At 51.0% G+C, this 27,529-nt stretch overlaps 9 protein-coding genes across 9 annotated transcripts; 5 read left to right on the top strand and 4 right to left on the bottom strand.

The window, feature by feature from the left end:
* Nucleotides 1-2,524: 2,524 nt before the first annotated feature.
* On the bottom strand, nucleotides 2,525-4,029 carry PSV08DRAFT_359117 (uncharacterized protein; the record flags this gene model as incomplete). Its single annotated transcript, XM_014228901.2, has 4 exons — nucleotides 2,525-3,118; nucleotides 3,178-3,402; nucleotides 3,486-3,690; nucleotides 3,741-4,029. The coding sequence occupies 4 exons, from the start codon at nucleotides 4,027-4,029 to the stop codon at nucleotides 2,533-2,535; spliced, it is 1,305 nt and encodes a 434-aa protein (XP_014084376.1). The 3' UTR covers nucleotides 2,525-2,532.
* A 3,423-nt stretch (nucleotides 4,030-7,452) lies between these two features.
* Nucleotides 7,453-9,107, top strand: PSV08DRAFT_359116 (uncharacterized protein; the record flags this gene model as incomplete). The annotated part of the gene is made up of 5 exons (XM_066092980.1): nucleotides 7,453-7,479; nucleotides 7,536-7,839; nucleotides 7,895-8,107; nucleotides 8,166-8,483; nucleotides 8,531-9,107. The coding sequence occupies 5 exons, from the start codon at nucleotides 7,453-7,455 to the stop codon at nucleotides 8,944-8,946; spliced, it is 1,278 nt and encodes a 425-aa protein (XP_065949814.1). The 3' UTR covers nucleotides 8,947-9,107.
* A 1,238-nt stretch (nucleotides 9,108-10,345) lies between these two features.
* PSV08DRAFT_195269 (phosphatidic acid phosphatase type 2/haloperoxidase) lies at nucleotides 10,346-12,437 on the top strand. Its single transcript, XM_014228904.2, has one exon. It carries the CDS (start codon nucleotides 10,390-10,392, stop codon nucleotides 12,208-12,210), a length of 1,821 nt encoding a protein of 606 aa, XP_014084379.1. The 5' UTR covers nucleotides 10,346-10,389; the 3' UTR covers nucleotides 12,211-12,437.
* PSV08DRAFT_407338 (chaperonin 10-like protein) lies at nucleotides 12,402-13,457 on the bottom strand (the record flags this gene model as incomplete). The annotated part of the gene is made up of 1 exon (XM_014228905.2): nucleotides 12,402-13,457. One exon carries the CDS (start codon nucleotides 13,455-13,457, stop codon nucleotides 12,441-12,443), a length of 1,017 nt encoding a protein of 338 aa, XP_014084380.1. The 3' UTR covers nucleotides 12,402-12,440.
* Nucleotides 13,458-15,873: 2,416 nt separating this feature from the next.
* Nucleotides 15,874-16,911, top strand: PSV08DRAFT_359113 (uncharacterized protein; the record flags this gene model as incomplete). The annotated part of the gene is made up of 1 exon (XM_014228906.1): nucleotides 15,874-16,911. The coding sequence occupies one exon, from the start codon at nucleotides 15,874-15,876 to the stop codon at nucleotides 16,564-16,566; it is 693 nt and encodes a 230-aa protein (XP_014084381.1). The 3' UTR covers nucleotides 16,567-16,911.
* Nucleotides 16,912-19,966: 3,055 nt separating this feature from the next.
* Nucleotides 19,967-22,696, bottom strand: PSV08DRAFT_195262 (P-loop containing nucleoside triphosphate hydrolase protein; the record flags this gene model as incomplete). The annotated part of the gene is made up of 2 exons (XM_014228907.2): nucleotides 19,967-20,793; nucleotides 21,065-22,696. 2 exons carry the CDS (start codon nucleotides 22,694-22,696, stop codon nucleotides 20,230-20,232), a joined length of 2,196 nt encoding a protein of 731 aa, XP_014084382.1. The 3' UTR covers nucleotides 19,967-20,229.
* Nucleotides 22,697-23,169: 473 nt separating this feature from the next.
* On the top strand, nucleotides 23,170-24,175 carry PSV08DRAFT_267309 (Snf7-domain-containing protein). Its single transcript, XM_014228908.2, has 3 exons — nucleotides 23,170-23,266; nucleotides 23,311-23,674; nucleotides 23,730-24,175. The coding sequence occupies exons 1-3, from the start codon at nucleotides 23,223-23,225 to the stop codon at nucleotides 23,961-23,963; spliced, it is 642 nt and encodes a 213-aa protein (XP_014084383.1). The 5' UTR covers nucleotides 23,170-23,222; the 3' UTR covers nucleotides 23,964-24,175.
* Nucleotides 24,176-24,377: 202 nt separating this feature from the next.
* On the top strand, nucleotides 24,378-25,089 carry PSV08DRAFT_384402 (PITH domain-containing protein). The gene has a single exon (XM_014228909.2). The coding sequence runs from the start codon at nucleotides 24,387-24,389 to the stop codon at nucleotides 25,041-25,043; it is 657 nt and encodes a 218-aa protein (XP_014084384.1). The 5' UTR covers nucleotides 24,378-24,386; the 3' UTR covers nucleotides 25,044-25,089.
* Nucleotides 25,090-25,192: 103 nt separating this feature from the next.
* PSV08DRAFT_267296 (uncharacterized protein) lies at nucleotides 25,193-26,140 on the bottom strand. Its single transcript, XM_014228911.2, has 2 exons — nucleotides 25,763-26,140; nucleotides 25,193-25,667 (listed from the first exon to the last, which is right to left on the bottom strand). The coding sequence occupies exons 1-2, from the start codon at nucleotides 25,785-25,787 to the stop codon at nucleotides 25,396-25,398; spliced, it is 297 nt and encodes a 98-aa protein (XP_014084386.1). The 5' UTR covers nucleotides 25,788-26,140; the 3' UTR covers nucleotides 25,193-25,395.
* Nucleotides 26,141-27,529: the final 1,389 nt, after the last annotated feature.

The following is a 27,529-nucleotide window of genomic DNA, read 5'->3' as shown; positions in this document are numbered from 1 at the left end:
GACGGCGTGCGTTTTTCTGCTCTTACCATCGAGCTTGCAAACATACAGCTATGAGCAATAAGTTTCACCTCGGTTAGCTCAACCACCCCACCAACACCAATCCAATCAACTTTTTTGAATGCCCACCACCAACGCTACACCACGCCAATTCGGCCGTGAGCTATCTCAAAATGTGCGCCGTGGCCGAGATATGACAGTGGATGAACGCAATATTGCTATTGGGATGCTATACGAGGGCGCAAGCTACAAAGATGTAGCAGCGCGCTTCAGCCGCGATCCATCCACCATCCGTCAGCTATACAATAAGCTCTACCAGACTGGATCGGTACAGGATAAACCTCGCTCCGGCCGCCCATAGATACTTTCACGTCACCAGCAGAAGCTGATATATCGCGCCGCACGATCTGATCCAAAAATACTATACGAAGACCTTGCTAAAGTCGCCGTCTTCGTGCACCTAGATAGTACCCATTTAAAGCCTCCCTGCCGCTAAACTTTATACTCAGTCCTCAAACGTCGAAAACTAACTAAATACTGCTACAAAAAACGACCTAAGCTGACCCCTCAGCAAGCTAGTAGGCGCTATAGATTTATATATCAGTACCGTAGTTTTCCTTAGCATTAGCGCACGGTTAAGTTCTTAGATAAGTGCTCAGTTTAGAAGGGATTAGGTAGCACACAGGAGTAGTATTTTCAATATCTAGAAGAGAAATGGAAGAAGAGGATACTAATAGAGGCTCGCGCCAGCCAGGGCCTACAGCAGATAGTATAGGGGGCTATATAGGTGGATGAACGTAGCCGAGGGCGACGCAGTCCTCTAGTAATTATAGAAAGGGATCTAGATACTCCCCACGGTAGGTATACCAGTTAAAGTTACATCTAAACCCTTAAATAAGGTCTTCTACCTTACTAGCGGCCCTTACAGCTTTTTATGCATAATAACGCGCGTATACACACCACGCGTAGTGTGCGCGAGTTCCTCACCTCCTATTAGATTACACCCCTTAGCTAGCCAGCTTATTTACTAGACCTTAACCCTATTAAGCACCTCTAGTGGACCCTTAAACGAAACATAAGCCGCTTCTATCCACAGTACTACAATTACAGCGAAACCTAGGAACAATAGGATGGTTTTTATAAGGCATTAAAAGACTGCTGGCGGAGGATACTAGGTAGTCAAATTAAGGCACTGATTGAGTCAATGCCGCGACGCCTACGCGCCTACCGCGAGGCGCGAGGCTGGCAAACCAAATAATAGTATAGAAGAATCGATTGCATTTTTCAAATTCAAAAAATATGTAGCTTTGGTGGAGATATTGGTGGTAGAAGCACTGGCGTCAACTTTTGGTGATGGGCCGATTTCGGTTAGCGAGGTGAAACTTTTTGCCTAGTACTGTAGCAAAACTAAAATCTAATACGATACATCACAACACTAATCCCCCCTAACTCTCGCCACATCAACCCATTCACAGAAGAAGGCAAACCACTCAGCCCTACCCTGCCCTACCCCTTTACCCCCTAACACAACAAACTACCACACCAAGCCAATCCCATCCATCCATCCATCCCTCTCCCCCTACCTCTAACCTCCCCCGTCCCCGGGTCCATCCAAAACACACCTCTCCATCCACCGGCGCACCTGCCCCTCGTCTCTCTCCTCCACACTACCCCCGCACAAAATACGCAATCATCCACGCGCGCCGCAGCGCAACCTGCGGAATCGCAAGCTAAGGGTCGGTGGGCCGATGGGAGGGGAGAGGGGCGGCTACTGGCTACCTGTCTCGGGGTCGGGATACGAGGAGCCACATCACACCATGTATTTAGCAAAGTGTCTCAGCCCCCAAAAGGACGATAGTTTATTTCGATTCGAGAAAGTAAGTGGGGGGGGGGGGGGATAGAAGAGGATGATGGAGGAAGGCGAGAAGAAGGAGGGTGATGCAAGATGGAGGGTTGAGGAAGAGAAGAGGAGGTGAGGGGGTGGAGAGGAAGAGATGCGGGGTGCATGTTTCACGATGTCGGGTTACATACTTGGTATTTCGTTCTGATGACGACGACGAGGAGCGGTGGCAAGAGGAAACGCACATGTACGTATGCAAGGGAAAAACAAGGAGAGAGAGAAAGACAAGCGGTGGGGGGTTTTGTCGCATGCATGCGAAAGACGAACGAACAGGTACGCAAGACCGAACCGTCATTCTGGAGAGAAAGAACGTTTACATTTGCTTCGTTAGTATGGGTAGTCTATCTAAATGCCATCTCTTAACCGTATACATGGGGCTTAAGGAACGTCGTTGGAAATAATAATAATAATAGTAACAGGGTATATACAGAATCCCAGTCCCACGCTTCATTACGATACTGAATAGAAAGTAAACATGATAAAAAAAACGGCGTTTGATATAAAAATCAAGCCTGGTTCATGAGCAATCTATGTGATGCAGATGATTTTTGGTTCTAGTCTAAACAAAAGAGACAGAGAGTGAAAAAAGGGGGAAGGGGGCGGGCGAAGTACGGGTGGGACTTGTTTTTTTTTTACTATTCTTCCGCACGAGGCCACCACGACTTATTGCCCACAAGCGCAGTCTCATCATCGCTATCATCGGGCTTCTTGCTATTCGCATCTGTACTCTTCATGCTCTCGTTGCCCTCGGCTATGCTCTCCATGCTCTTGCGGCGCGCGAGAACGCGCTCCTCGACCACGACGCCACTGCCGGATTTAGTGCGATGATGCAGTGCGCCACCGTTGCTAGTGATTTCGACTTCTGTTCCGTCCTTTTGGTAATAAGGATTGACCTCGCTGCGGATAATGACTTCGCGCGTCTTCTTGATCTGGTTGCCGATGGGCGCGAAGCTGACGATGCGGTCGCGGTCGCCGGTTTTGGCGTCGGCGTCGCAGCTGACGAAGCTGGAGAGCTCGTGCACCGAAGCGCGCTGCGTGCGGTGGTAGGCGCTGCCGGCGTGGTGGCCGGTGGAGAGTTCGGAGGAGGAGCGGAATTCTTGTGCCATGGAGTGCATGCCTGTCTTGCGCGAGGTGGAGATTGCAATGCGCTTGATGAGGTTGGCCATTGTCATCTCGATGTTGAGTTTGACCATATAGGCGAGCGGGTGGAATTGGATGTAGCTGTTGCAGTATTGTATTAATACGGTAGCTTCTCTGGATGAAGTGAAAAATAGACTTACACAAATGAGTTTGGGATTGACATGGCGCCGATAATCATGACGTCCATGAGTAGGGAGAAGATGACGATTTTCTGGTTGAAGCGCACTAGCGAGTTATATTTGGTGAGTCCGTTCTTGATGAGGTTTTCCTTGACAGTCTTCAAGAAGAACCAGTTGAGGATGGCGTCGACAAGCAGGTAGAGACCCTTTTCGATACGATCCCAGTATTCGTTGGCAATGTGATATCTTTCTTGGCGTTAGCTTGGGATCTTGAGATTCGAAACCAAGAATCATGGGACACAAGATGCATGAGTCGGATGGAAACTTACGTAGAGTTGATCTGTAACCGGGCGGGAATCCAGATATTAAACACACTGATGTTGATGGCTGTGACGAACGTAGCTGTTGTGATCATGATCCATCTTCCACGGTTGCGATCCGGTACAATGACACGAATACGGTTGATAATGATTTGCAGCAGTAATTGGACCTGAATACACCACCAGAACAGAATGGTGAAGTAAAAGGCGAAACCTGACCAGACGTCAGCGGAATCTTCAGACTTACAATCACACGATACATACTTGGACTGATGAACTTGAGCAGGTGCAGGTAGCATTCGAGTCCCATGACAAAACAGACGGTCATTTCCAGCCATATCATCCAAATGTATATACTCCTGAGGGGGGCCCGGGATTCCTTTGTTTGTCTAACGGCCAGAAAACAGGCGATGATGATGTTGACCAACGTGAGCGCCCATACTGTGGATGCGATGATAATGTCCGATCTTGTGATGGCCTCATTGTGGTAGTTTGGTGAGATGAAGGGACCCCAGGCCTTGAATGACGGATTATCCCGGAATTCACGGTTCATGGTGTGGGGTATCGGGGGTGGACAGTCGAGAAGACGACTTGAGGACCTGAGAGCTCGCTTGCCAGCAGGATACCAGATATAACCGATTGAAGCATGATAAGAGAAGCTGGCAGGGCAGATGGCAAAGGGTCTGCCAAGTCTCCTCTAGGACTAGGTTCCATCACAGCGGCAACTAGGAGAACACAGGAGATGAAGCGGCGACTTTGGAAACTATCGAGTCAGTATAAGGTTCCACGCTTTGGTATGCACGCTAAGAGATGGAGCAGCAGCTATCTCGATTGGCCTAGACTGTTACATCTGTGGATTCGATGGAGCCCAACGGTCGATCCTTTCGTTAATCGTGGCGGTCGTCTTGCGACAGCTCCGATGGTTTAAACGTTTTCGGTGAGGTGTCTCGCTCGACCTGCGCTCGGCACGGATCCCATCCGATTAGCGTCGCCCTGCAACAAATCAAGCCAGGATGGGGGAAGAGGAAGGGCATCTCGTTTGTGGGGGATTTACAAAGTTTGCGGATCAGTGAGAATCGCCGTTGCCAATGGTCCAGCATGCGTATTACTGGCCTCGGCAATGGCGTTTCTGTCTAGGATAGTATGAAGCTTTCGCAATCAAGACGAACCCTAAGCGTGCATTACCATAACCCACAGCGGAGAAAAGACTCGGGGCTGAGTACTCGGTTATGACACGCGTAGCGGCTCAATGAGCACAGTCCAAGACGATAGCGCGCCCCGATACCAGCATCATAGTAGACAAATTTGCAGTGGCTTGTGGAAGGGCTGCTGTTGTCTAGCTGCTAGCGGCTTGCCTGGTACTATGTGCGGCGAGATCTCCGCGACCAACAATTAGTCTAGCATCCATGCTCTGCGGAAACTTAAGTCTGGTTCGCACAAAACTTGGTTGTGGAAGCTGGATGGTAGGCTCCAGGAGATGAGCGTGCCTGGCAGCAAAAGCTGCCGTTTGGGCAAGTTGCTGGTGGGAGCTACGCGACATAATCGGCCAGAGGCTTTTTGTGGCCCGTACCGGCAAACGGTCGGCGCAGGCCTGAGTCTGGGTATAAGGTAGGATACATATGTAGTACCGTGTTCACATAGACGTGTGTATGTAAGTAAGTAGCTGTGTGGTGTGGGCACATGTGATCGACGAGATGCATGCGCCATCCGAGGATGTGGGTAAAGTGCTCTTGTCACTATCCATCAGCTCGGTTCTACGCGCGGCAGAGAAAGCAGTCAGGGGCTGTAGTATGGAGACGTGACCCACCATGGCAGGTTTCTCCAGGCTGGTGAATAGAGTAGAAGCAAATGTGCATACTGAGCAAGGCGACTAGCGCGGGCCCAGGGTTGCTGAGGTGCAAGGTCGCGCAAATGCCTCCACAGGGAACATGGGTGCGCGTGAAACACGCTTCAGTCCGGGCACGGAGGAGCCGGCTGGCAGCAGCATCGAGCTCGCCCTGCAAGATGAAGAGAAAAGTTAGTCGGCACCATTTCTGTAAGTAATGGTATTTTGCTTAGCCAATTCGCGTTACTCAGACCCGCCAATCTATAGAACAAGGAGAACTACCCTAAGCATAACCTCCGTCTATAATCCCCCCGACTGCTTTCTAGATCGCAGATACGAGAATGGCTGCGCTAACCGAACCAGTGACGCCTCTTGGTCGGCATAGAGTTCTCTTGTCACCTTGCTGTTTCGTGTCCGTAGGGCAGAATACGAATGCAGACATGCTTGCCGTTGGCGGGTATTGCATACTTAGGACACATGGACCAAGGCTGTTTGCAGCAAGTACGTGATTTGTGTGGAGCCGAGATGGAGAAGCCCTGTTGCGCATCGCCATCTACGGAAGAAAAAAAGCCTGCAGGCAAGACTGGAGACAGGCGTTGGGTGGGGACTGGTCACAGCTCCATGACCAGTGCCAGCCCTAGCCACAGCAGATCGTGGGCCGGGGAGAATTCAACCTCTACGCCGTGCTGTGTGCCTTTAGCACTGTGAGAGACTATCGCGTACGAGTGCATCACACGTGAAATTTCTAGTAAGGTCTGGGCGAGTCGGTCGTCTGCCACTATTCAAGTTGGTCGCCTGCTGTACCCGCCATCACGCTCTAACCTCATTGAATCGGCCCTTGTACTCTTTGAGCCTTCCCATGGCTCACTCGGGGCGCTCCGCCTGAACCTTGATTATCATCCGCGAGCCAACAGAGAAATGTGTGGCATCCCATTGACCAACATTATCGTAAGATAACTCCACATGGCCAACCACCCACTCTTCTCTGTCCGAGCTAGCAAAAGCTTCACCCCGCCGATCTGTATATAGTACTCGAGGGTCCTCACATCGATGGCGTTGGACCCCTCAGCTCTAAAATACTCTAAAGAAGAATTTTATGCAGGCGCAACATGGCGCGATGCATGGTCCTTCCCACGCTCGTCATCAATGTCCCTGGAAACCTAAACATTTGATATTCGGAGATTTACACCATGAAACCCGGCTCTTCGCTGCCGGCGCACTAGCCGTAACGCGGTACTCTTTGCTTGACCACGCAAGCCGCCAACAACGCTAATATCATAATGGCACGCCTGCTTCCATCCCTATACTTTGCCGAGCTTGAGCTGTGTCTATACTGACGAGACTTGCAAACTCTATCGAGTATCGTGGCAGCACCCATACTGGATAGGTCTAGCAAGCTGCTTCGACAATATTGGGCTGAAGTCATATAAACAGCCCAAGATATGCTGCGATACGGCAAAATAGACTCCTGTGTCGTCTTCTGGAACACAAAGAAGATTGAGGTCTCATTTGAACAGAAGGATACCGTCCCATGGCTGGGATAGTTGACTTGGAATCTGGCAACAATTTCAATCATTCGAAATGTTGTTGCACACATTCTTGTCGCCGTGTGCTGTCATGGTTTCATCTTCGCGGATGGACCATGGGGAAGCTACCTCAATGGAAATATTCGAGGGGGGTGTATGTGTTTGAATACATGACCAACGGAAAGCTGACTGATGCCTGACAGCTAGCGCGGAATGCGGAGCTATGATGTCCCATCCCCTGAAGACGGCTTCCCAAGTTTTATCCTGGAGAGAGGAGAGTGTCGAGCGGCTGTGCAAGTCTGTATACTGCATAGGTGTGTACTGCGTAGTGGAATACACAGGGAGGTGAGAGCAGTGCGGTGCGGGGGGAGAGCCCCACTTGGCGCGAAACGTCATCAGTGGCGGCAAGGCCGACCAAGCCACAGTCCCATGCACGGCATTGGCCCAAAGTCGAGCCTGCCGTCGTGAGCACGCAGCACCGTTGGACATTGACATACAACAACATACGTGCATACACACCCATACACCTATGCACACATACAGATCTGCCTAAACGTACCAACAACACCCCGTCCCCCTCACACACCGCTCATCCCAGACTGCCCAAATATTACCACGCCCAACAATGTCGGAAAAGGCCAACACAGAAAAAGTGAGCAGGAAGCGACATGCTGCGACGCCTCTCCCCCACTAATACAACTGCTGCAGCCTCCAGAGAGCCCAACCACGGCGCGCGAGCTTGACTTTGACGACGACAACGATGCTCCCGCTGCTTCAGCTGCCGAGCATACTGGATCACCGCCTCCTGCCTCCAAGTCGCCCAAACCTGGCGTGCGCTTCAACGAAGAGGCAACCGAGATTCCCCCCCAGAAGCCCCCCCGGCCCGTCGACCCCCAGGTGCAGGCACAGAACACGCTGATCGAGGCCTTCCCCACTGTCGACAGCAATGTCATCAAGGCCGTGCTAGTCGCCAGTGGAGGCAAAGTTGAGCCCGCCTTCAATGCACTGCTGAGTACGTTGACAGCCTAGCGATGCTCCCCCAAGAGGCCTGTGTACTGACAAGTCAGGTATGTCGGATCCCAACTTCAAGGCAGAAGAAGTGCCTCCACCACAGCCACCGCGCCCCCAGCCCCGCAGTCAGCTCGAGCAGGACGAGATATTTGCGCGGCAACTCGCCCAGCACTATGAGAGTCAGGGTGGCTCTGGCCCCCAACGGCCACGACAGCAGGGGAGCCGCCAGCGACAGGGCGAGCCTGAGCGCGAGTACAGCTTTTTCGATGGTGAGCCCCTGTATGCACCCCATGCACCCGCTGCGACGGCTAACGGTACAAACTACAGACGATCTCCCTGAGATCCGCAAGAACATTGAACAAGGCTTCAAGGAGACGCAGCAGACAGTCACTAAATGGATCAGCAATTTCACCAAGAAGCTCGACGGCGAAATGGAAGAATATGATCGGTACGGCAACCCCCAATACACGGGCCGAACCGCGCCCCCACAGCAGCGACAAAACTTTGGCCCCTCGCAGTCGGATCAGATGCACGGTATCCGCAAGTCAGCCGAGCAGCGGAGGTCGGCAGACCACAACCGTTACGACGCTGACAACCGGGTGATTGGCGACGACTTCGCCAAGCTGGAACTGCGGGACAACGACTGTAAGCCACTGTGTCTCTACATCATCGGCATCACTAACACACAGCAGTGCCCCAGCGATCCTCGAGCCGCCCTCATGCTAATCCCGACCTCTTCAAACCAACGCCTGTCTCGCCTCCCCAGAGCGGTCCTGTTGATGAGGTCGACGCTCTCTACCGCAACCCATCGCCTAGCAACCCAGGGAGCCAAGGAAAGTCAGGCGGCAAGAAGTGGCAGCCTCTGACATCTGTGGCGCCGAACCCAGAACCCGATGAGCATGATCCCTTCAGTCTTGGCGATAGCGACGATGATGAAAAGGACGCGAAGAAGCAGGACACCAATCCTGCCGATACCGAGAGGCTGAAGAATGCCGCCCAGAGCAGTGGCGAAGGCCCTCCTTCAGGAAAGCTCAAGCCTGCAGAGAGAAGTGGCAGTGTGAGCCAAAAAGACGCTACTGCAGAGGCGTTGCTCAAAGAGGCCAAATAAGGCGAGGACCTATCATCAGGCTGCCATCAGAGTGTCAAAACTCAACTTCAGTCACGTCAGTGGTAGGCGTGTTTCAATATATCCTATTTTTGACCCGTAAGCAAGGCCAAAGTAAACGCAGATGACTTTGTCTGAATGAAATCTGTCCTGTTTTCTATCTACATTATTACCTGTTGTTGTTGTTTACATGGTTTATCCTCTCACCTCTTGTCCCTCAGCCGCCACCATCCCAGTAACGTTCATACCGCCTACTTGTGTGGTGCACACGCCGCGTCTCCTGATGGAGCGAACTTGTCTCACCCTCCGCCCCTCGCTCTGAACTTCCTTGCTAGGCTCATGTCTCGGCATGGTTGTCTGAAATGCGCAAGGATATTGAAAGGAAGCACGAATTCACTTCGCAAAAGTCATTGGCCTTGTTCTCAGTACGGCATGCTTACATGCTTACTATTAAATCGCAATAAGTCGATGCATAGCAGCACATTTCCCACGTGGGGGTAGATTGATCGTGTGGGGCAGACGGCGGATTAAGACCCACCTGTGACCTGCATTTTGGCAACGGGGATCATCCCGCTACTTGCTGCGTGCATGCATGCAGCGCAGATGCAGGTCCAAGGTTGTCCAGAATGTAGGTGTTCAGCCTCAGCACCATCTAAGATTCATTTGCGTTCTCACACTTACTGCACTGCAAGTGCGATTGGTAGAGTGTTACAAACCCTTGGTATTCGTGTAACAGTGGACGCAATTGAAGTCGTTTGCGCGTCACACATGCCCCATGTCGGCTGTGGAGATGGCGCATTATTACACCACCGGATCCCGGGGACCTGGCTCTCTCTGCCCTTCTCTCAGCCCTAAGACGATCCAATGAAACATCAGCAGGCACCAGAGTCGCATCTCACATCTTATGCCTCGCAATATGAAGGTCCTCCAATGTGAATGCTCAAAATTGCTCGCATTGGCTGCGAAGTCCTAGAACCATCATACGGCCCCCTACCGGCTCAGGAATACGTCAGATCTGACCATCGAAAATTTACCCGAGTCAGCTTCAGCCACCTCAGCTCCTACAAGTCGGCAGCAAATTTTTTGTCACATGTGGTTCACGCCAAGTGTGAGCAGCCCAAAGTGACCCTTCTAGCCACGTCTTGGTTACAACTTAGCACAATGTTCGAATAAGGACAATGGTTCACCACAACACTAGGACACGGCTGTGGTCCCGTGTCTACCTTAAGCCCCTGGCATGAAGATGACAGTCATTCGTAACAGTGTGGCTCGAGAACAGTTCACCTGATAGTGTTGGCTATTCGGGAGGACAGGTATTGCCTAGAACCTTTGAGGAAGAGAAGACTCAAAATTGTCTATATATTCTGTGGTTTCGTGCGTTTCAATCGCATCACAATCATCACAACTCAATAGTTCACTACAACCTCATACACCATCACGCTTGCAATGGAGCCAATTACACCCATTCCACTCCCCAGGATCGATGAACCGGAAGAGTACAATACGAATTATGTACTCTACTGGAACCATGTCGGATTAGAGCTTAACCGTGTAACACATACAGTGGGAGGTCCTCAGACCGGACCACCCATATCTGCCAGAGCTCTAGGCATGTTGCACTTGGCAATTCACGACGCTTACTTTGCTATCAACCCTTCGGCTGACATCCTGACGTTTCTCACTCCCAATGCTGAGGATGCCGCGTACCGTCTCCCCGACCTCAATGGGGCGGATGATGCTCGTCAAGCTGTGGCTGGAGCTTCTCTCAAGATGCTCTCCTCGTTGTATATGAAGCCAGATATGCCGCCTACCAACATCTCCGACTACGCTTATGCACAGCTCGGGCTGGTTCTTGACCGATCAGCTGCGGAAGCACCAGGTGGCGTCGACCGGGCTTCAGCCAGTTTCTTATTTGGTGAGGCTGTGGCAGATGTGTTCTTTGCACTCCTCTTCCATGCACCAGGTGCATCGCAGGAAGGCTACCAACCTACACCCGGCCGCTACAGATTCAATGACGAACCTACCCACCCTGTCGTCTTAGTCCCAGTAGACCCCAACAATCCCAATGGGCCTAAGAGACCGTTCCGCCAGTACCACGCCCCATTTTATGGCAAGACTGCGAAGCGTTTCGCCACGCAGACTGACCACATCCTTGCCGATCCGCCAGGTCTACGTTCTGCTGCGGACGAGTCAGCCGAGTACGATGACTCAATCCGCGTCGCCATTGCCATGGGAGGTGCCATTGGTCTCAACTCCACCAAACGTACTCCGTACCAGACAGTACAAGGCATATTCTGGGCTTATGACGGCTCAAACCTCATCGGCACACCACCTCGCCTATATAACCAGTTAGTACGCCATATCGCCGTCACTTACAAGAAAGAAGACGACCTTGCAAACAGTGAGGTTAACAACGCGGATTTTGCGCGCCTCTTTGGCCTTGTCAACGTCGCTTGCGCCGACGCAGGCATCTTCTCCTGGAAGGAAAAATGGGAGTTTGAGTTCTGGCGTCCACTATCGGGCGTCCGTGATGACGGGCGTCCAGACCACGCAGATCCTTTCTGGCTCACACTCGGCGCGCCCGCCACAAACACAAATGACATCCCATTCAAACCGCCATTCCCCGCCTACCCGTCTGGCCACGCGACTTTTGGTGGCGCCGTGTTCCAAATGGTGCGCAGATACTACAACGGCCGTGTGGGAACATGGAACGACGACGAGCCAGACAACATTGCTATTGACATGGTAGTATCTGAGGAGCTAAACGGTCTAAGCCGTGACCTGCGCCAACCCTACGATCCCACTGCCCCAATCGAAGACCAGCCCGGTATCGTACGCACTCGCGTCGTGCGGCACTTTGACTCAGCCTGGGAACTCATGTTTGAAAACGCCATCTCGCGAATTTTCCTCGGCGTCCACTGGCGTTTCGATGCAGCTGCTGCCCGCGATATCCTCATCCCCACGACGACAAAGGATGTCTATGCCGTCGATGCCAATGGCGCGACTGTGTTCCAGAATGTGGAAGATGTCAGGTACTCGACCAAGGGTACGCGTGAGGGTTGTGAGGGCTTGTTCCCGATTGGAGGCGTGCCGTTGGGTATTGAGATTGCCGACGAGATTTTTACGAGTGGATTGAGGCCTACGCCGCCGGAGGCTCAGCCTGCGCCTCAGGAACCGCCAACTGTGCAGAAGCCAATCGACCAAGAGGTGATTTTGGGGACCCAGCAGGAGGAGGCTTTTGTGCCTGCGATGAATAAGGCTCCGTAGGCGGATTGTTGAAGAACATGCTGATGAGTAATTGCTCAATGATGGCAAACGGGGAATGAGCTTTTTTTTCTCTCTCAAGGCTCTGCTTTAATTACTTGTTGATCTTTTACTATTAATGTACTTATCTCAGTATCAATCAACTCACCATAATTCAGTACCATAGATAAACTTCATACAATAGAATGCTTTGCTTACAATGGCTACATTGGTATGTCATTACTTATCCCAACCTACATCTCATCCTCCCCGACCTTGACCACAATAGCCCCAACCCCTGGTCCCTTTGCCCAAACTCGATGCGCCTCCGGCACCTCCTCTAACCCCCACACCTTCCTAACCGGCACATTAATCTCCCCCTTGGCCAGCATCTCAAACAGCGTCTCCAACTCGGGCTTGTACGTCTTCTGATCCCTATTAATGTAGAAAAAAGACGTCCTATACGGGCAAAACGGCACCTTGCCCTTGGCCAACAACTTTGCAATTTGCAAGTTATTCCCCCGCGGCTTATCTCCATTCAGCGAATTGAGATTGCCGCCATAGCCCACCAGATGGCCCCCGTCCGAAGACAAGATGCTCCAACTCTCGTCCCACGACGCAAACCCCAGCGCATCGTACACGACGTGCGCGCCGCCCATGGCCTTGATGGCGCCCATCCACTCTTTATCCGTGTAAACAAAGGGCGTGGCACCGGCTTCCCTTACCGCAGCATGGTTGTGCGCCGCCGCGGTACCATAGACACTCGCGCCCTGCTTCTTACAAAACGTCAGCAGCGCAAACCCCACACTCCCACTGAGCCCATGTATAAAGACCCTCTTTCCCGGTGCAATCTCCGCACCACGATACGCAAGCCCGTACGCCGTGCTCCAATCCAGCACCAGCGCGACCGCCTGTTGCAAATCGACTCCTTCGGGCACTCGCACGAGATACTTCTCCGGTTGATTGCTAAACGTCGCTTGGCCATCGTACACACACAGACACGCGACCAGCGTGCCCTCTGCGTACTTTTTGGCGCGAGACCCGTTTTTGTGCACGCGCCCGATGAGCGTGTAGCCGGGGGTTAGGGGCGCTTTTTGCTGCATGGGGTAGATGCCCTGCCGCATGAGGATGTCGCCGCCGCCCATGCTGGAGTAGAGGATTTTGACTTGGACTTCGGATGAAGAGGGGGCGGGGAGCGTGGTGGTTGTGAGGGTGACGACGGAGGGGTCACCGTGGGTGGGGATGAGGACTTTGCGGATGGGGAGGGCCATTTTTTTTGGGTGGAGGTTTGGTGGTGAATGTAGAGATAGGGCTTGTGTTTTTGTGCTGGTTAGAGATGGGTTCGATATTAAGATGGAAAAATGGCTTTGGAGTAGCTGGACTCCAATACTGGCGGTTGTTGATGTGATGGAATGCCATTGTAGCCCTTCCCTTCACTCTTTCTTTATAGTTCTCGAGCACATTTTTTTTTGGTTTGGAGGCCTGATTCATTTCGTGGAGGCGAAGTGTGAGATGAGCTATAGAGAAGGCATCAGCTGCGGGGTGGAAGTCCGCAGGTCCTCATGTAGCTCAAAAGCCATCTGGATACCTGTGGCACGCAAACGAGTGCATCTTCTTGGATGGACTTAGTAACCGACTTGTGAAGTCTGATGGGTATTTACCGCTTTGATCGCTAGTGCGTGCTTACCCCTCCTGTTGCGTTGAGCTTTGTCAGTTGTCTGAGCCACGCCATGACGCCTCATGGGGTTCGATATGGGTATGTCATTGGACGGATTGCGATGCTTACATCGGCCCAAAAGGGCAATTTTTGCTACCCGATGTTCATCCCGTGATGGCTGTGGTGTTTCAAGATAGCATGGGGTTTCTTCTGGTAAGTTTTGCATTCTGCACCAGTCACCGTTGTCGACTTTGATCTAAAGAGTGAGCTATTTTCCAGTACAGCGGTACCCTATCTCTTCCTTTGATCAGCCCAAACTTCGCCTCGACGACCTAGTACGATGACTGCATCGCAGATCTACATCATGTCAGCTGCCCATCAAGCATCAATGTCAAGACGGGGTATTGGTATCAACAGGCGCCACGACAGTCTTCTTCACCATGCCAAGATTTTAACCTTTGTGACAAATGTGGCAGCGAGTTGCTTCTCAACAGGCCTACAGGTCCAATCAGTTGTCAGACAGAGTCTCAGATCCTTTTCTACTATGGGTACGAGGAACTCTTCTCATCTGACTGGCCAATACATGTCGCGATTGAGTTTACAAATCTCTTTCCTGAAACCCACATGGTGTGTTAGGCATAAGGAAAGAATACCAACAGGGCTCTACGAGTCCCGAACATTAGATCGACAGTCTTGGTTAGAATTTTCGCGCATCGCCGTTTTTATGCAGGGACCAGGTGGGTCTGAAATGGTGGGGAAGGGTAGTGACAAGGTGGAGTACTGTAGAGCCCAAAATTTCCTCGCGCATCTGTGCCATAAGGCGACGCACCATGCGCAATGAGAAGCTTAAGAGCTCAACCAGTGTAGTACTCTGAATCATTCAAAGAGAAAACACATGGTTGCTGGGTGGTTGATATATCATGATGTGGAAGCGTACGAGATCTTTGCGTGTTGCTGGCCCTACGGCCAAACCTCGCAGCTATAGACCAATGGCCTCGGTGTGTTGGAGAAAATCGGAAGAGGCTTCGCCACTGATCGGTTATCGTTGATACGAGAAGTACGAGAAGGGGAGCATTTGAGCAATTATGCGCCAACCACAGCCAACGTCTCGAACAGGGTCCGCAAATCCCCGCATCATCAATGGTCTGGACATTTGCTTCAAAACCCGACATTGTTGCGGGATGCTGAATGACGTCTGCCTTTGTCTTTGTGCCTGCTATTTTTGCCTGGGTCCCTTATCTCTTGCAACTCGACACGGTTGAGATACTCAAAGTTGCTTAGCCCGCCATGTCAGGGAGGAATGCAGGCCGGGCCTTTGCCGGATCCCAAGTGGTATGATGTCATTGGGCAAGGCATTGCAACACCAGGCGCAATGAGTTGTGTATACCCAGCAGAAGCAGAATCGGTCGGTTTGTTGTCTCAAAGATAAGAAGAGTGCAAACTCACTCTTTGCTGTTGTCACCACCGACGCGCGTGCCTAGTACAGTTGTCGGGCTGCGCAAGACAAGGAATCCCAGGCCAGTTTGACAGCAACCCCCATTGCGGCGTCCAGGCTGCGCAAATGTCTAATTTTGGGATGCATAAGCCGAGTGCTGGCGCCTCCACGTTCTGGCAAGACTGGCGTCTATCAACTCAGCCAGATGTTGGCCCTATGCCACGTCGATGAAGGCACGTGACCAGCTTCATCCTTGCTCGTGTGGCTTCACCGCCCGGCGATAAACAGGGCGCCAGGGCATAATAGGAGTGTTGGCGAACGATCAGCTTAAGAGTCACAACTGGCACGTTTTGGAATTCAAATATCCCGAGGGCGCAGCCATTTACTGGTCATTTGCAGGATACAACCACCCCCTTCACACACTACATTTTCCAAGCTCGCTAGTCTACTCTACTTGGACACCGGCCACTCGACTGCAGAACAACGCCATTGACCCCTGCAGATTCTACCTTGGCTGGCGACAGCGAAGCGCACCGGATACCCGCATTACGTCATCGGCGACAGTTGAACACGCCGGGCCCAGAAAAGCTCAGCAATGTGTTACCACAACTACAGCCAGCACAATGGCTGCGGCCACATTGGAGAGTCACATGAGCATCCGTGGACACTATGTGACCACGCCATCCAGCGGCTGAACAACCTCCGCGGGCCGGGCTCTCCACCAGTCTCTCCACCAGCCACAGCGCCGCCCAAGCGCACTTCGTCAACACGACGTTTCTTTTCGCTGAGCGGCCAGCTCTCGCGCTCGAATACCAGTGCGTCGACCAGCTCCTGGCGGTCGGGCGCATCTGCGCCAAGGACCTCGGTTTCCAGCTCCGGCTCCTACACCTATACCGTCGAGCTAGACTACTCCACCCTGCCCGACCACCAACTCGCAGCTGTGAGATGCGCCGACCCAACACGCCGCACCTATGTCAGCAGAGGCATGGTTGTCTGCAAGGAGTGCGCCCGCTGGATCGAGGCCATGCGCAGCATGATTCAGTTTTACGACAAAAAGGGCAGTGTCCGGGGGACGGCGGCGTTTGAAAAGTTCCTCAGGTGGGAGGGCGAGGGCGGCGGCGAACGAGAAGGCGACCTCACCGTTCCGCTTGACGACGGCGACGATGGAGCTGTCTACGGCGCCAGACAGGCAATTATCCTGGGTCACCCGGAGAGTGCCATGAACGCTGAGGGGCCAAGGGGCCTAGGCACGCTGGAACGAGAGATGGAAAGTCGATATCGATATTGAAGAGAGTTCTGCTCTAACTGCAAAAGAAGTGCAAGTAGCCTGTGACTGAGGCATGCTGGGGCCATGTAATTCTGTCGTGAGCTCTTTCTCTTTTCGCCTGCGGTTATATGTAACTAGGTAGACAATCCTCACATCACACTCCGCATAACTGGTCCGGAAGGCTGGGCCCGCTCCTTGCGCTAATGATGGACGCAAGGATTAAGAAAGCAAGGACAGGTTGTCTGACAAGAAGGTCGGCATATGATGCGCCCATGATTGTCTATTGCCTGCAAGCAGATCTTTTCCATTAAAACCTTTTACTTTGACCGCGTTCTGATGCCGTGCGTCGGTCTCGCTTGAAGCAGGAACCCTTTTTTTTCGCCAAAACAAAGAAATTTCACATGTTGAAAATCATAGCACTTGATCTAGGATAGTTACAAAATACCATTACTAGCGTAGCAAAGAAGAGGAAAATGCATCACACCACAAATCTCTCTTCCATACTAGCCCAAGGTGATCGCCCAGATCCTGCAAACCAAATACATCGTGTGTACCCGCTCCACCCTTCCACTGTCCTTGGGCCCTTCCATCCTAGCATCGCCCTCGATTCGCCAGCCAAAATTCCCCACCATCTAGTAATGAATTACTCATCGCCCGCACTTGTTGCCATCAAACCCTCTTTTTAATTCCGTAAATTGTTTTCCTGCCTAGTGACTCCTTTACCCAGTCCCCCGGGCCAAAAGCATTACTCACATGGCGGCATATCGCCACCTCCCGCGCCCCCCCCCCCCTCTCCGTTTCCCCTCCTATTCCTAATCCTATGAAGCGGGCAGTCGCGTAAGTAGTTAGTGTCTTCTTACTCATGGTCTCTCTGGTCCTTTTGTTGCACCGGTTTGCTTCGCCGACATGGAACCTATTTTCTACACTTGTCGTTGCTGAGTTACTGGAAAAGGAAGGTTATGGAGATTGAAACCACGGGAAGGATGGTGTAACGCAACTTTGTAGGGGGGTTGAAGTACGGAAAGCGACATGAGTGGCTCGGAGGTGAAGTCTACAGTATTCGATGGATGAACGAAAGATTACTTTGTTGGGAATTGAACCAGGGTTTTGATCGCGATCGTATGGCTAGTGTGTTACACAGTTGTGCATTGTGATATTCGAGGCTTTTTGGCCCGCTTCAATGACTCCTTGGCTGTGAGATTTGAATATTGGGGCGGGATTACAGTCATGGGGAACAGCAGTCAGGCTCCCAGCTTTGGAGGGTAGTTCGGCCCCCCCCTTGCTTTTTTGAGTTCTAATATTGTCCGGACTTCTGATTTTCCAACCAAGAGACTTGCATATTCAGGTTCTCTCACACAAGCACTCCTACACTGCTTCCACGCCAAGACCGTCTTGGCATTCTCAAACATTACTACGGATATAACGTGTGCTAATGGAAATAACCCAAATGAGCTTGTTGTATGTGGAAAGCAGGTACAATAGCTGTTTTCCAAGCATCTCCGAGGATATCTCTGTCCCGACTCTCTGTGTCGCCACTCCTATGATTACATAACACATCATCTTTCGTTAGACCAATCAATCGCCTTCTCGCATCCACATCTCGAGACGAGTTTCTCAAAACGGCAAAGACACAACGGGCGATGATCAGTTTCGCAACACGAGTGTCGCTCGAAACTTGCCTTTAATCCATATTTTTCTCCTCGAATTGCCTAAACTAGTAATTTGTGTTCAGCGAGCTGTTGTTCTCCACGGCCCTAACCTAAATTTGTATGTTTCCTTGCTGGAAAACCATGTTCACAACCACTCATTCTAGTGGCGAGGCTGACACTGAAACGGAAGGGGAACGTGATTTAGAACGGAAATCAAACTTACTGGTTCGGAGTTGTGGTCTGCAGTGATCCATGCAATTTGGACATAGTTGCCCAAAGTTGACATGGTCTGGGTAACATCACGCCACGTATAGAGAAACACTGCTCGTCAAGTCGTGGTATTGGCTCGGGCTTGTGTCCGCAGATTTCAACAGTGATTTTTGAAGATACCTGATTGAGGTGCTTGATGGATCGTGGTCTTTGAGACAAGACTACTTTTCTGGGTTCCGCGGTGCGAGGTTGGCGGTCCGGGGATGATGCGATATCCGTTGACTCGACGTGCGGAGGATGTTCATCCGGCGTTTCGACATGCACACGAAGTCAAGGCTTCGGCTGTTGAAGATACGGGGGGGTTGACGCCGAAGAAGATGGACTCACGTAGCTCGGGCGGGAGCAGTGATGCTGGACTACAAAAAGATGTTGCAACGGAGAAGAAGACTGGAAAGGGGTTTAGGAACTGGATCAGGGAGTTTCTGCTGGCTGCAAATGTGCATGATGCGGTGAGTATGGGGTTCCCGAAGATGGATGCTTAGATGTTGGTGGGATGAGTTGGGTAAAGAAAGAGCAGAACAGATTATACACATGTATGCGGGGATATAATGGCTATGAAGAAGCAGGTTTGGGATACACGCTGGGTTGAATTTAATGCGGCTGGGTAGAGCTCATGTCTCTCGATTTTCCTATCATGTTATTGTGCCAGTTCACAGGGTCGCTGGTGACCCTTGTGCTGACAGTACGATGCGACTTATGGAGTACAAGATAGGGACTTCTCATTTACAGTAGATTATCAGGCAATCCTTCACGTTTTGAACCTATCTGTGTCTCCTATACTCCACCCTCCTAATCCTTTTGTCGTGACAGTGCAAGTATCCACAGGAAAGACAACCATGCCCTTGTTCACCATATCGCTTGACTTTTCTCTCTCTGTTTGCTATACTATAGCGTATCAGATCAGTTATCTCAGAATATAATAGCGAGCCACAACCTAACCTGCTAGAGTCGGATATTAAAAAAATCGACTTTGCAGTCAAAGTACACAGTAAAAGGATTTGGGTGGACCTCTGCAAGGGTATATGCCAATTAGACAAATCTCTATTGGGTACGATAACCAAAACGCGTTTACGGCGAAGGCAGCAGCACAGCGAACTGCGATAGAACCACTATATAGTCAATGCAACAATCATATAGTGTGTATGTGTGTATTCGAATTTTAGTCCTATCCAAAGCTTCCCATGAGACATACAGACGGATGAAAGCTTCTTCGGCACCAAAACTTGGAAACTCTTTACTGCCGTCTCGAAAATCTCAGAGTAACTTTTGAATTTTAGAGGGTGAGAGATTCGAACACTGGATCTTGCGAATTCCTAGGCATTGTGGAGTTCCTCCTATACTGCGAGAGAATACCCATACCCATACTGCGAGAGAATGCCGATACTGGCGAGTCGATACCAATACTCCGCGCGGATACCAATAAGGCAAGTCGATACCAATACTCCGCGCGGATACCAATAAGACGAGTCGATACCAATACTCCGCGCGGATACCAATAAGACGAGTCGATACCAATACTCCGCGCGGATACCAATAAGACGAGTCGATACCAATACTCCGCGCGGATACCAATAAGACGAGTCGATACCAATACTCCGCGCGGATACCAATAAGGCAAGTCGATATCAATACTCCGCCCGAAAACCCATACTGTGACAGAATACCCATAATGTGACAGAATACCAATAATGTGAGTGAATACCAATAATATGAGTGAAAACCACTGCAACTCAAAGAATACCATGCCCCTTCATGTCCCGACCCATTACAACGGCTTTTCGAATGTCTCCCTCAGCCTCTCGTATCTCTCGATGTCTCTCACACTAGGCTGCACTAACTTTGCTGCCTCGATCATGTCTAGCTCCTCAACACACTCAGCTCCTCGCTTGAAGGCATGCTGACCTGCTCTTCGCAACAAACTCTCCAGATCAGCACCAGAAAAGTTGTTGCACATGTCACGGCTTCCTATCTCAGCCAGATCGGGATTTATGACTCCGCGCTTACGAATGAGAGACCGAAGGATGTTGACACGTTCGCTCGGCTGGGGGGGAGGAACGTAAAGGAGGGTCTCTAGGCGGCCTGGACGTAACAAGGCTTGGTCAATCATCTCAGGACGGTTAGTCGCAGCGATCAGATAGATACCATCTCGTGCGGCAAGGCCATCGAGTTCCGTTAGGAGTGTGTTGACGACTCGGGCGGAGGCTTCGTGGAGCTCTGTAGAGCGCTTGGGCGTAATTGCATCAAACTCGTCGAAGAAGATGATACATGGAACAGAAGAGCGAGCGCGCTCGAAAAGTTGCCGGATGGCGCGTTCTGATTCTCCGAGATACTGTGCACAGAAAGTCAGTAAAATGCAATATAAAAGTAGAGTATTCGCTACAGTATCCGCCCAACAGAGTCTCGCAGAGGTCCACCCAAAATCCTTTTACTGTGTACTTTGACTGCAAAGTTGATTTTTTTGATACCCGACTCCGGCAGGTTAAGGTGTGGCCCGCTATTCTTTTCTGAGATAATTGATCTGATACGCTATATAGCAAATAGAGAGAAAAAAAGTCAAGCGATTCGTCCGAAGGAAAATTCCGCCGAGTCTGTGCACTCACCTTATTCGTTAGCTCGGGTCCTCTGACGCTGATGAAGTTTGCCTTGGACTCAGCAGCTGCAGCCTTTGCGATGAGTGTCTTGCCACAACCCGGTGGACCCCATAGCAGGACCCCAGCAGGTGCTGTAATGCCGACTCGAGCAAACCTTTCAGGATCTTCGATTGGTGCGCAGATGGCCATCTTGAGCTCTTCTCGAATACCCTCTAGCGCACCCACATCACTCCATGTAATGTCTGGTACTGTTGCGAAGCCTTCTCGCCTAGACGAAGGCGTGATTGATGGTAGAACAGCTTTGAAGGCCGCCATGTCGATGAATGGATGTTCGAAGCCTTCGGGACGTGGAGCCTCTTTGTCTTTTACTCGTTGAATGAGAAGCCGGATAGATCGGTTCACGGTGGCCTCCTCGCTCTGGGGGACATTGTTGTCAATATCCATGATGCCTTCCATGGCGCTTGTCTGCTGTTCGAGTGCTCTACGATACTGAGCCATTGAGAAAGTTCCCGCTTTGCTGACAAGGTCTTTCAAGTCTGCACCAACAAAGCCAGCGGTGCGCTTTGCCAAAAAGTGGAGATCAACATCTGGTGATAGCTTCGTTTCCCTTGTGAGAGCCGTGAGAATTGACTTGCGTACGGATTCGCTTGGCACACCCATGTTGATTTCCGTGTCAAAGCGCCCTCCTCGTCGAAGTGCCGGGTCAAGATCGTCTGGGCGGTTTGTCGCTGCTAGCACAATGACCGGTTTGCCATCATTGCCCTCCATAGCCAGACTATCCATAGAGATGAGGAGTTGAGCTACTATTCTCTTGTCCATTTGGCTCTGCGCATTGTCACGTTTCGGCGCGATCACATCGATCTCATCAATGAAGAGCAGGCATGGCGCAACCTCTCTGGCCCTGTCGAAATGTTCGCGGATTTGTTTCTCTGACTCTCCAGAAATGCCAGATACGATAGAAGGGCCGAGGATTTCGACGAATGGTACGCCGAGCTCGGCAGCGAATGCTTTGCTGATGAGTGTTTTGCCGCATCCTGGTGGGCCGTGAAGGAGGATGCCGCGAGGAATGGGGATCTTCCGACTGGTGTACTCTTGCGGATCCAGCAAGGGCAGGACCAAATGGTCTTTGAGCTGCTCCTTGACATCGTCAACACCCCCCAAATCTTGCAGGCTCACATCGGTAGGCCCAGCAATCCTAATTGAGCTCTCTCGGGTTGAAGTGCGTTTCTGCCTTTTGCTGTCGCGGTCGTCTTTCGGTCTCTCTCCCTCTCGCTTGCTGCTCTTGTCGTTGGAAGTAGCCAGGGATGTTGTCCATCCAGCAACAATTTGACGGTTCATGAAATCACCTGAAACATCTCGAGCCTCTTCCATGATAGAGTTTCCCCTCAGCTCCACATTGTCTTCTTCGTCGTCTCTAGACTCGTCTTCCTGGATGGCGTCTATCGCACGATCAATCAAGTCTTCGAGTTGTCTCTTTGACCGCCTTTTCAGGTTGGAGTTTTGCCTTTGGATGTATTGGTAGATTATAGAGGTTCGTAATTCCGAGGGTGAAATTCCTTTGTCGCTCAAGTACTTCTCGACCACTTTGCGGACTTCGGCTTCCAAGCGGTCTTCTAAAGTTGGCCGACCTGTGGGAGCCATGTCGTAAGAGGAGATCTGTGTGACTTACTAATTTGAGTATGCAGTCGTGGTGAAAGCGATGTTGAATAATAAATGTGCAAGGGTGAAGGCAAAAGGCGCTGGAAGCTCATAAAATAGTTGACGGTTGCTATCGATAAACATTGGCGCTAGCCCTCTTTCCGCCGCAGAGTGAGCCCAGGAAACCTCTCTAGTCACCGTTACCGTAGAAGGAAATAGAGTCATAGGCGCTTACCCCAATAGATGTTTCTGCATAATCACCCAGCCATAGACTCAGTCTTTGGGATGCCCTTACCACGGATTCATGTATGCAAAGCAATCGCTCTAAGTCGCTTCCTTCTCTATCTTGTGGTGTTCTGACGGTATTGGGCTAGATTGGATTAGCGTATCGTGTTTCAGGCTTAGTGAATCGCCATGGTATCGCGCTAACGGCCCATGGTCGGGCGACCTGCCGGCACCTACCAAGGCATGGAGACCCGACTGCGAGGTCGCATGCGCACCTCCCAACGCTCATGGAGACGTCGACAACATGGGTAATTCAAATAGCGCTAACAAGATCTCTGCCCAGGACAAGTGAGTCACTCTTGGGTGTGTCATAGTCGATGCTGATAAGACAGAGCAATCCTGGACATGAAGAACCAGCGGGACAAGCTGCGACAGTACCAGAAGCGCATCACTGTCCTTACCGATCGTGAGAAGGAGATCGCAAAGCAGTGTCTGGCTAAGGGCGACACGAAGAGCGCAAAGCTAGCGCTGAGAAGGAAGAAGTATCAAGAGTCGCTGTTATCCAAGACAGACTCGCAGCTGGCACAACTTGAAGTCCTTACGAGCGATATCGAGTTCGCACTTGTGCAGAAAGATATCTTGTACGGGTTGCAACAGGGAACAGCTGTGCTGAAGGAAATCCACAAAGAAATGGGCGGCATAGAGAACGTCGAGAAGCTTCTTGGGGAGAACGAAGAGGCTCGGGCGTACCAGGAGGTAATCTTGCCCAGTTGTCTCACCTAGTACCTCCATACTGATGCGCGCGCAACAGGAGATTAGCGAAATGCTTGCGAACAAAATGTCCAACCAAGACGAGGATGAGGTCGAAGACGAACTCGAAGCCCTCGAAGCGGAGGTTAACAGCACCAAGTTGGTTCTGCCTGACGCGCCTGAGGCACAACCGCAATTCACACCAGAGGAAAAGGCGCAGATGGCAAAGGACCGGGCGGCAAGGAGGGCGAAAGAACGGGCTGCTGAGCAGGCTTCGCAACCCATGTTGGCTTGATCAAGTATACGATGACGTAGGCATGGCATTAGAGCGCGGCGTTTGGGTGTTTTGAGCATCATCATATGGAGGATTCGGCGACACTACAGGTCTAACGACATTACTATATGCAAGTGTCTACTCAAAGACAAACCTATAGGTTAGTGGATGCGTTTACCACGTGCATAGAACCTTCGCGACAAGGCACGTTTATGAAGATATCTTTTCCTTAGATGCGTTGCTATTTCCTTTCCCCGCACACCTCTCTTGGCGATCTATAGGAAAGACCAGGTTATATGAATAGTGCCTCTGCCTGTGTCCATCTTCCCTTCCCAGTCTTCGTCGCATCTGTGCCAGCGACCAAAGCTTCGTCCAAGCTACCCCGCCCCCACCATCCACACCAGACCCGCATACATACAAACATCCACCAACGCGCATCCAAACATGTCGCACTCGCATACGCACTGCCACGACGAACACCACGATCACTCGCACGGTGATGGCCATGATCACAGCGATGACATCACGCCCGCCCTACAAAACATCCTCTACGAACAAATCGACTTCCCCAAGCTAGTCACTCTCAACGAAGATGAATCCAACAGCGGCCGCGCCATCTGCCAGAAAACATGGGCCCAACGTCTAGACCCAGAACCAGAGCTCAAATCCAGCGCCGACGAGCAACTCCTCATGACCGTCCCCTTCACGGGCCAAGTGCGCCTGCATAGCATCATCCTGCGCACCAGCCCAAGCGGCTCATGTCCCAAAACCCTCAAAGTCTTCATCAACGAAGACGCCCTCGACTTTGAGACTGCCAGCGAGAAAGAACCCACCCAAGTGCTTGAAGTCAGCCAGACAAGCGAAGTCCAAGAGATTCCAGTCAAACGCGCAAAGTTTGGCACCACGAGGTGTCTGGCGCTGTTTTTCGAGGACAACTGGGGTGGCGAGGATGAGACGCAGATTAGCTATTTGGCGTTTAAGGGCGATTACATGAAGTTGAATAAGGAAGCGGTTAGTGTCATGTATGAGGCTGCGGCGAATCCAAGTGATCATAAGAATATTGTGGGTATTGGACAGGGCGTGGGGAGGAGTATTCAGTAAGTTGAGGTGGGTGATGGGCAATGCAGTCAGCATACGGGCAAGGGAGTTGAAGGTTTGTCAAAGGATACCATCATGTAGCATACATATCCTCGGGAACATGTCGCTCACTACACAGCATGCTCACACATCCGAACAGAAAGTGACATACTCGGCGTTTTCCTTGTCGCTATTTCTCGTGGGTATCATACCATCATAGAATCCAAAATACAGAAAGATTCCAAACCTTCTTTTGCGCACTTTAGCAGTTGTAACCATGCTTGTGCCATTTCCCCTTCCCGCACTGGACATTTCTTTGCCTCGATTATCCTAGGATCCCTAAATCTCTGCCTTCTCTCTTTCCATGCCAACCGCATCACGTATGTTTCGTACTTCCTAGCACCTCGCCATGCACTTTACTCCAATCAATCTTGCTGTCAATCTCCTCATCCACACGTCCTACAACTGCTACGCTATCGCCGCGGATGATGTAAAGACCCAAGGGAACTTCTTCGCTGGGTATCTCCTCTTCGACTGGTCGAATAATGCGCTCAGTGGCTTCTTGGAGGACGAGGTTCATGCTGCCGTCGCAGGAGTGCAGAAGGCCGACCATTGTGCGTCCATCGACTGTGAGGACGGATACGCGCTCTGGAATAGAGTGTCAGTTTGTCTGCGCAGAATGAAGGGAGAGACATCAAATCAAAGGCTATCTTGATTTGGGAACAAAAGAACAGGGAACATACTGTTTAGGTAGGCGTTCAGTGCCATTATGAAGAAAGAAGATCAGTTGAGGTTTAGAGATATCCGAAGCTGATATAGGGCGAGCGAACAGACTATTGCTCCCGTGTTGTCGATTCCAGACGAAGTTTGTCGCCTGATCTCTCCTTATTCGGCGCAAGAAAGCTCCACGTGAGGATCCGCAATCGCGTTGTCGAGCCGCTACTGAAAACGTCGAGCTGAAGCGAGTGGTCTGGCGGTCGGAATGCGCTGATATCCAAGTCGAATATCCGCCAGAGATACGGTTGAGGAAGCTGAATGCGCTCAAGTTTTTCCAGGGGGTTTGTAAGGAAAAGGAGCGTATGGGCGTTGTCGGCCTTGCTGGAGACAGACAATGTACAAGCAGCTCACGATGGAAGCTCGACTTTGGAGGAGTCCGTGCGCTTGGCCAATCAGCGTCCACTTCCTCCGCATGACTGGCGGCTTCACGAGGGAGTGGAACATCCTTGTGCAACTCCACCTACTGGTAACTGCAAATTTGGTTGCATATGATGTTTGTGGAATGAATAAGACTCTGGGCTCGTAACTGAAATAGGCCATTCTGATGTTACGTTCCATTTTGAACTTTTCACTTCTGCATGCCGTTAAGTCTCTAAACTCACCTGCAAGACATACGTCGCGCAAGATTTCGCACCACCTCGTCGGTCTGGCGAACATCGAGCGAACAAACGAGTGTCACGGAAAGGAAAGCTGGCACAATAATTTTAGAGAGAAAGTGGAGAAAATTCTGAAATCAGAGATCGAATGTGAGCTTTGTCAAGGACAGCGCTGCTTACTTGACTTTTTCCGTGGAAACTTTCTTCACAACATCCATATCGGGCAAAGGCTGTTTCAAAAGTCACGGAAGTTGAACCTACCAAGTAGTTCTACCCAGAAACGTCAATGCGCACTTCTATACGGATATTGAACGGCAACTGATGGTCTGGCCATCCAATTCACCAAGTTGTCAGCAGGGCTCGTTGCTAACCAAGCATCATCTATGTACGTAACGAGTGTTCGTTGAACAAAGAGGCAGATCTGGCTATACTGTGATTACGCTATGCTCCACATAGTACTTTGAACGTCTCCCTTCTCTCGGAACTGGCTATTGCTTGGACTAACTTGACACAGATGCGAGTAAAATAATTAGAAGCCTTACGTAATGTTCAGCGAATAATTCAAATCCGTATCGTTAGAATTTCTAGCATCTAAGGGATATATCGAGTTTGCAAAAACCTTAATGACTCTGGCGGAAAGTCTTCTTAAAGAGGTGCAACAAATCAGGCTGTCGTCATGTCCTAGCTAATAATGCATGGCGGAAAATTAAAACCCCACCCTGAGACAGAAGAAGAAGCTGGTCTGGCTGGCTTCATTCAATGGCTTAGCGATCTGAAAGCTGGGAACGTGGGTGGCTGGGAGCTGGTTTAACGTGTTGCAAAGACGATTGAGGAAACTCGATGCGATTAGCAGTTGTTTCGTTGTCTTCATACGACTTTTTCAGCTTACATGTAAACACTATCCTATGCGTAAAAGGCGACACGAGATCCCAGAAAAACTCTAATACAGAGAGCATCAATAAATAATACCCATTTGGCTAGATATCTTCTGCAAAGCTCTAGAAATTCCTGTGAAAGCGCTCACGTAAGATTGATCATGTTGAGACTTTTTCAACATGGGCAATGATGGCTTGAAACTATCTAAATGTTGTTTCTATATAGTAATCGAATGACAGCCATCTAGCTTAGTTATTGGGA

Source organism: Bipolaris maydis (assembly GCF_028858645.1).
Source record: "Bipolaris maydis strain C4 unplaced genomic scaffold PSV08scaffold_2, whole genome shotgun sequence".
NCBI classification, from domain to species: Eukaryota; Fungi; Ascomycota; class Dothideomycetes; order Pleosporales; family Pleosporaceae; genus Bipolaris; species Bipolaris maydis.
Note: the sequence above shows the minus strand (reverse complement) of the source record. Positions and strands in the feature narration are given on the sequence as shown.

Coding starts and splice junctions, on each gene's coding strand:
- PSV08DRAFT_195269 (XM_014228904.2), top strand. CDS start 10,390: ATGGAGCCAATTACACCCATTCCACTCCCCAGGATCGATGAACCGGAA.
- PSV08DRAFT_384402 (XM_014228909.2), top strand. CDS start 24,387: ATGTCGCACTCGCATACGCACTGCCACGACGAACACCACGATCACTCG.
- PSV08DRAFT_267296 (XM_014228911.2), bottom strand. CDS start 25,787: ATGGCACTGAACGCCTACCTAAACA. Junction 25,668..25,762: donor ACTGAACGCCTACCTAAACA/GTATGTTCCCTG, acceptor ACTCTATTCCAG/AGCGCGTATCCGTCCTCACA.
- PSV08DRAFT_267309 (XM_014228908.2), top strand. CDS start 23,223: ATGGGTAATTCAAATAGCGCTAACAAGATCTCTGCCCAGGACAA. Junction 23,267..23,310: donor AAGATCTCTGCCCAGGACAA/GTGAGTCACTCT, acceptor CTGATAAGACAG/AGCAATCCTGGACATGAAGA. Junction 23,675..23,729: donor AGGCTCGGGCGTACCAGGAG/GTAATCTTGCCC, acceptor CGCGCGCAACAG/GAGATTAGCGAAATGCTTGC.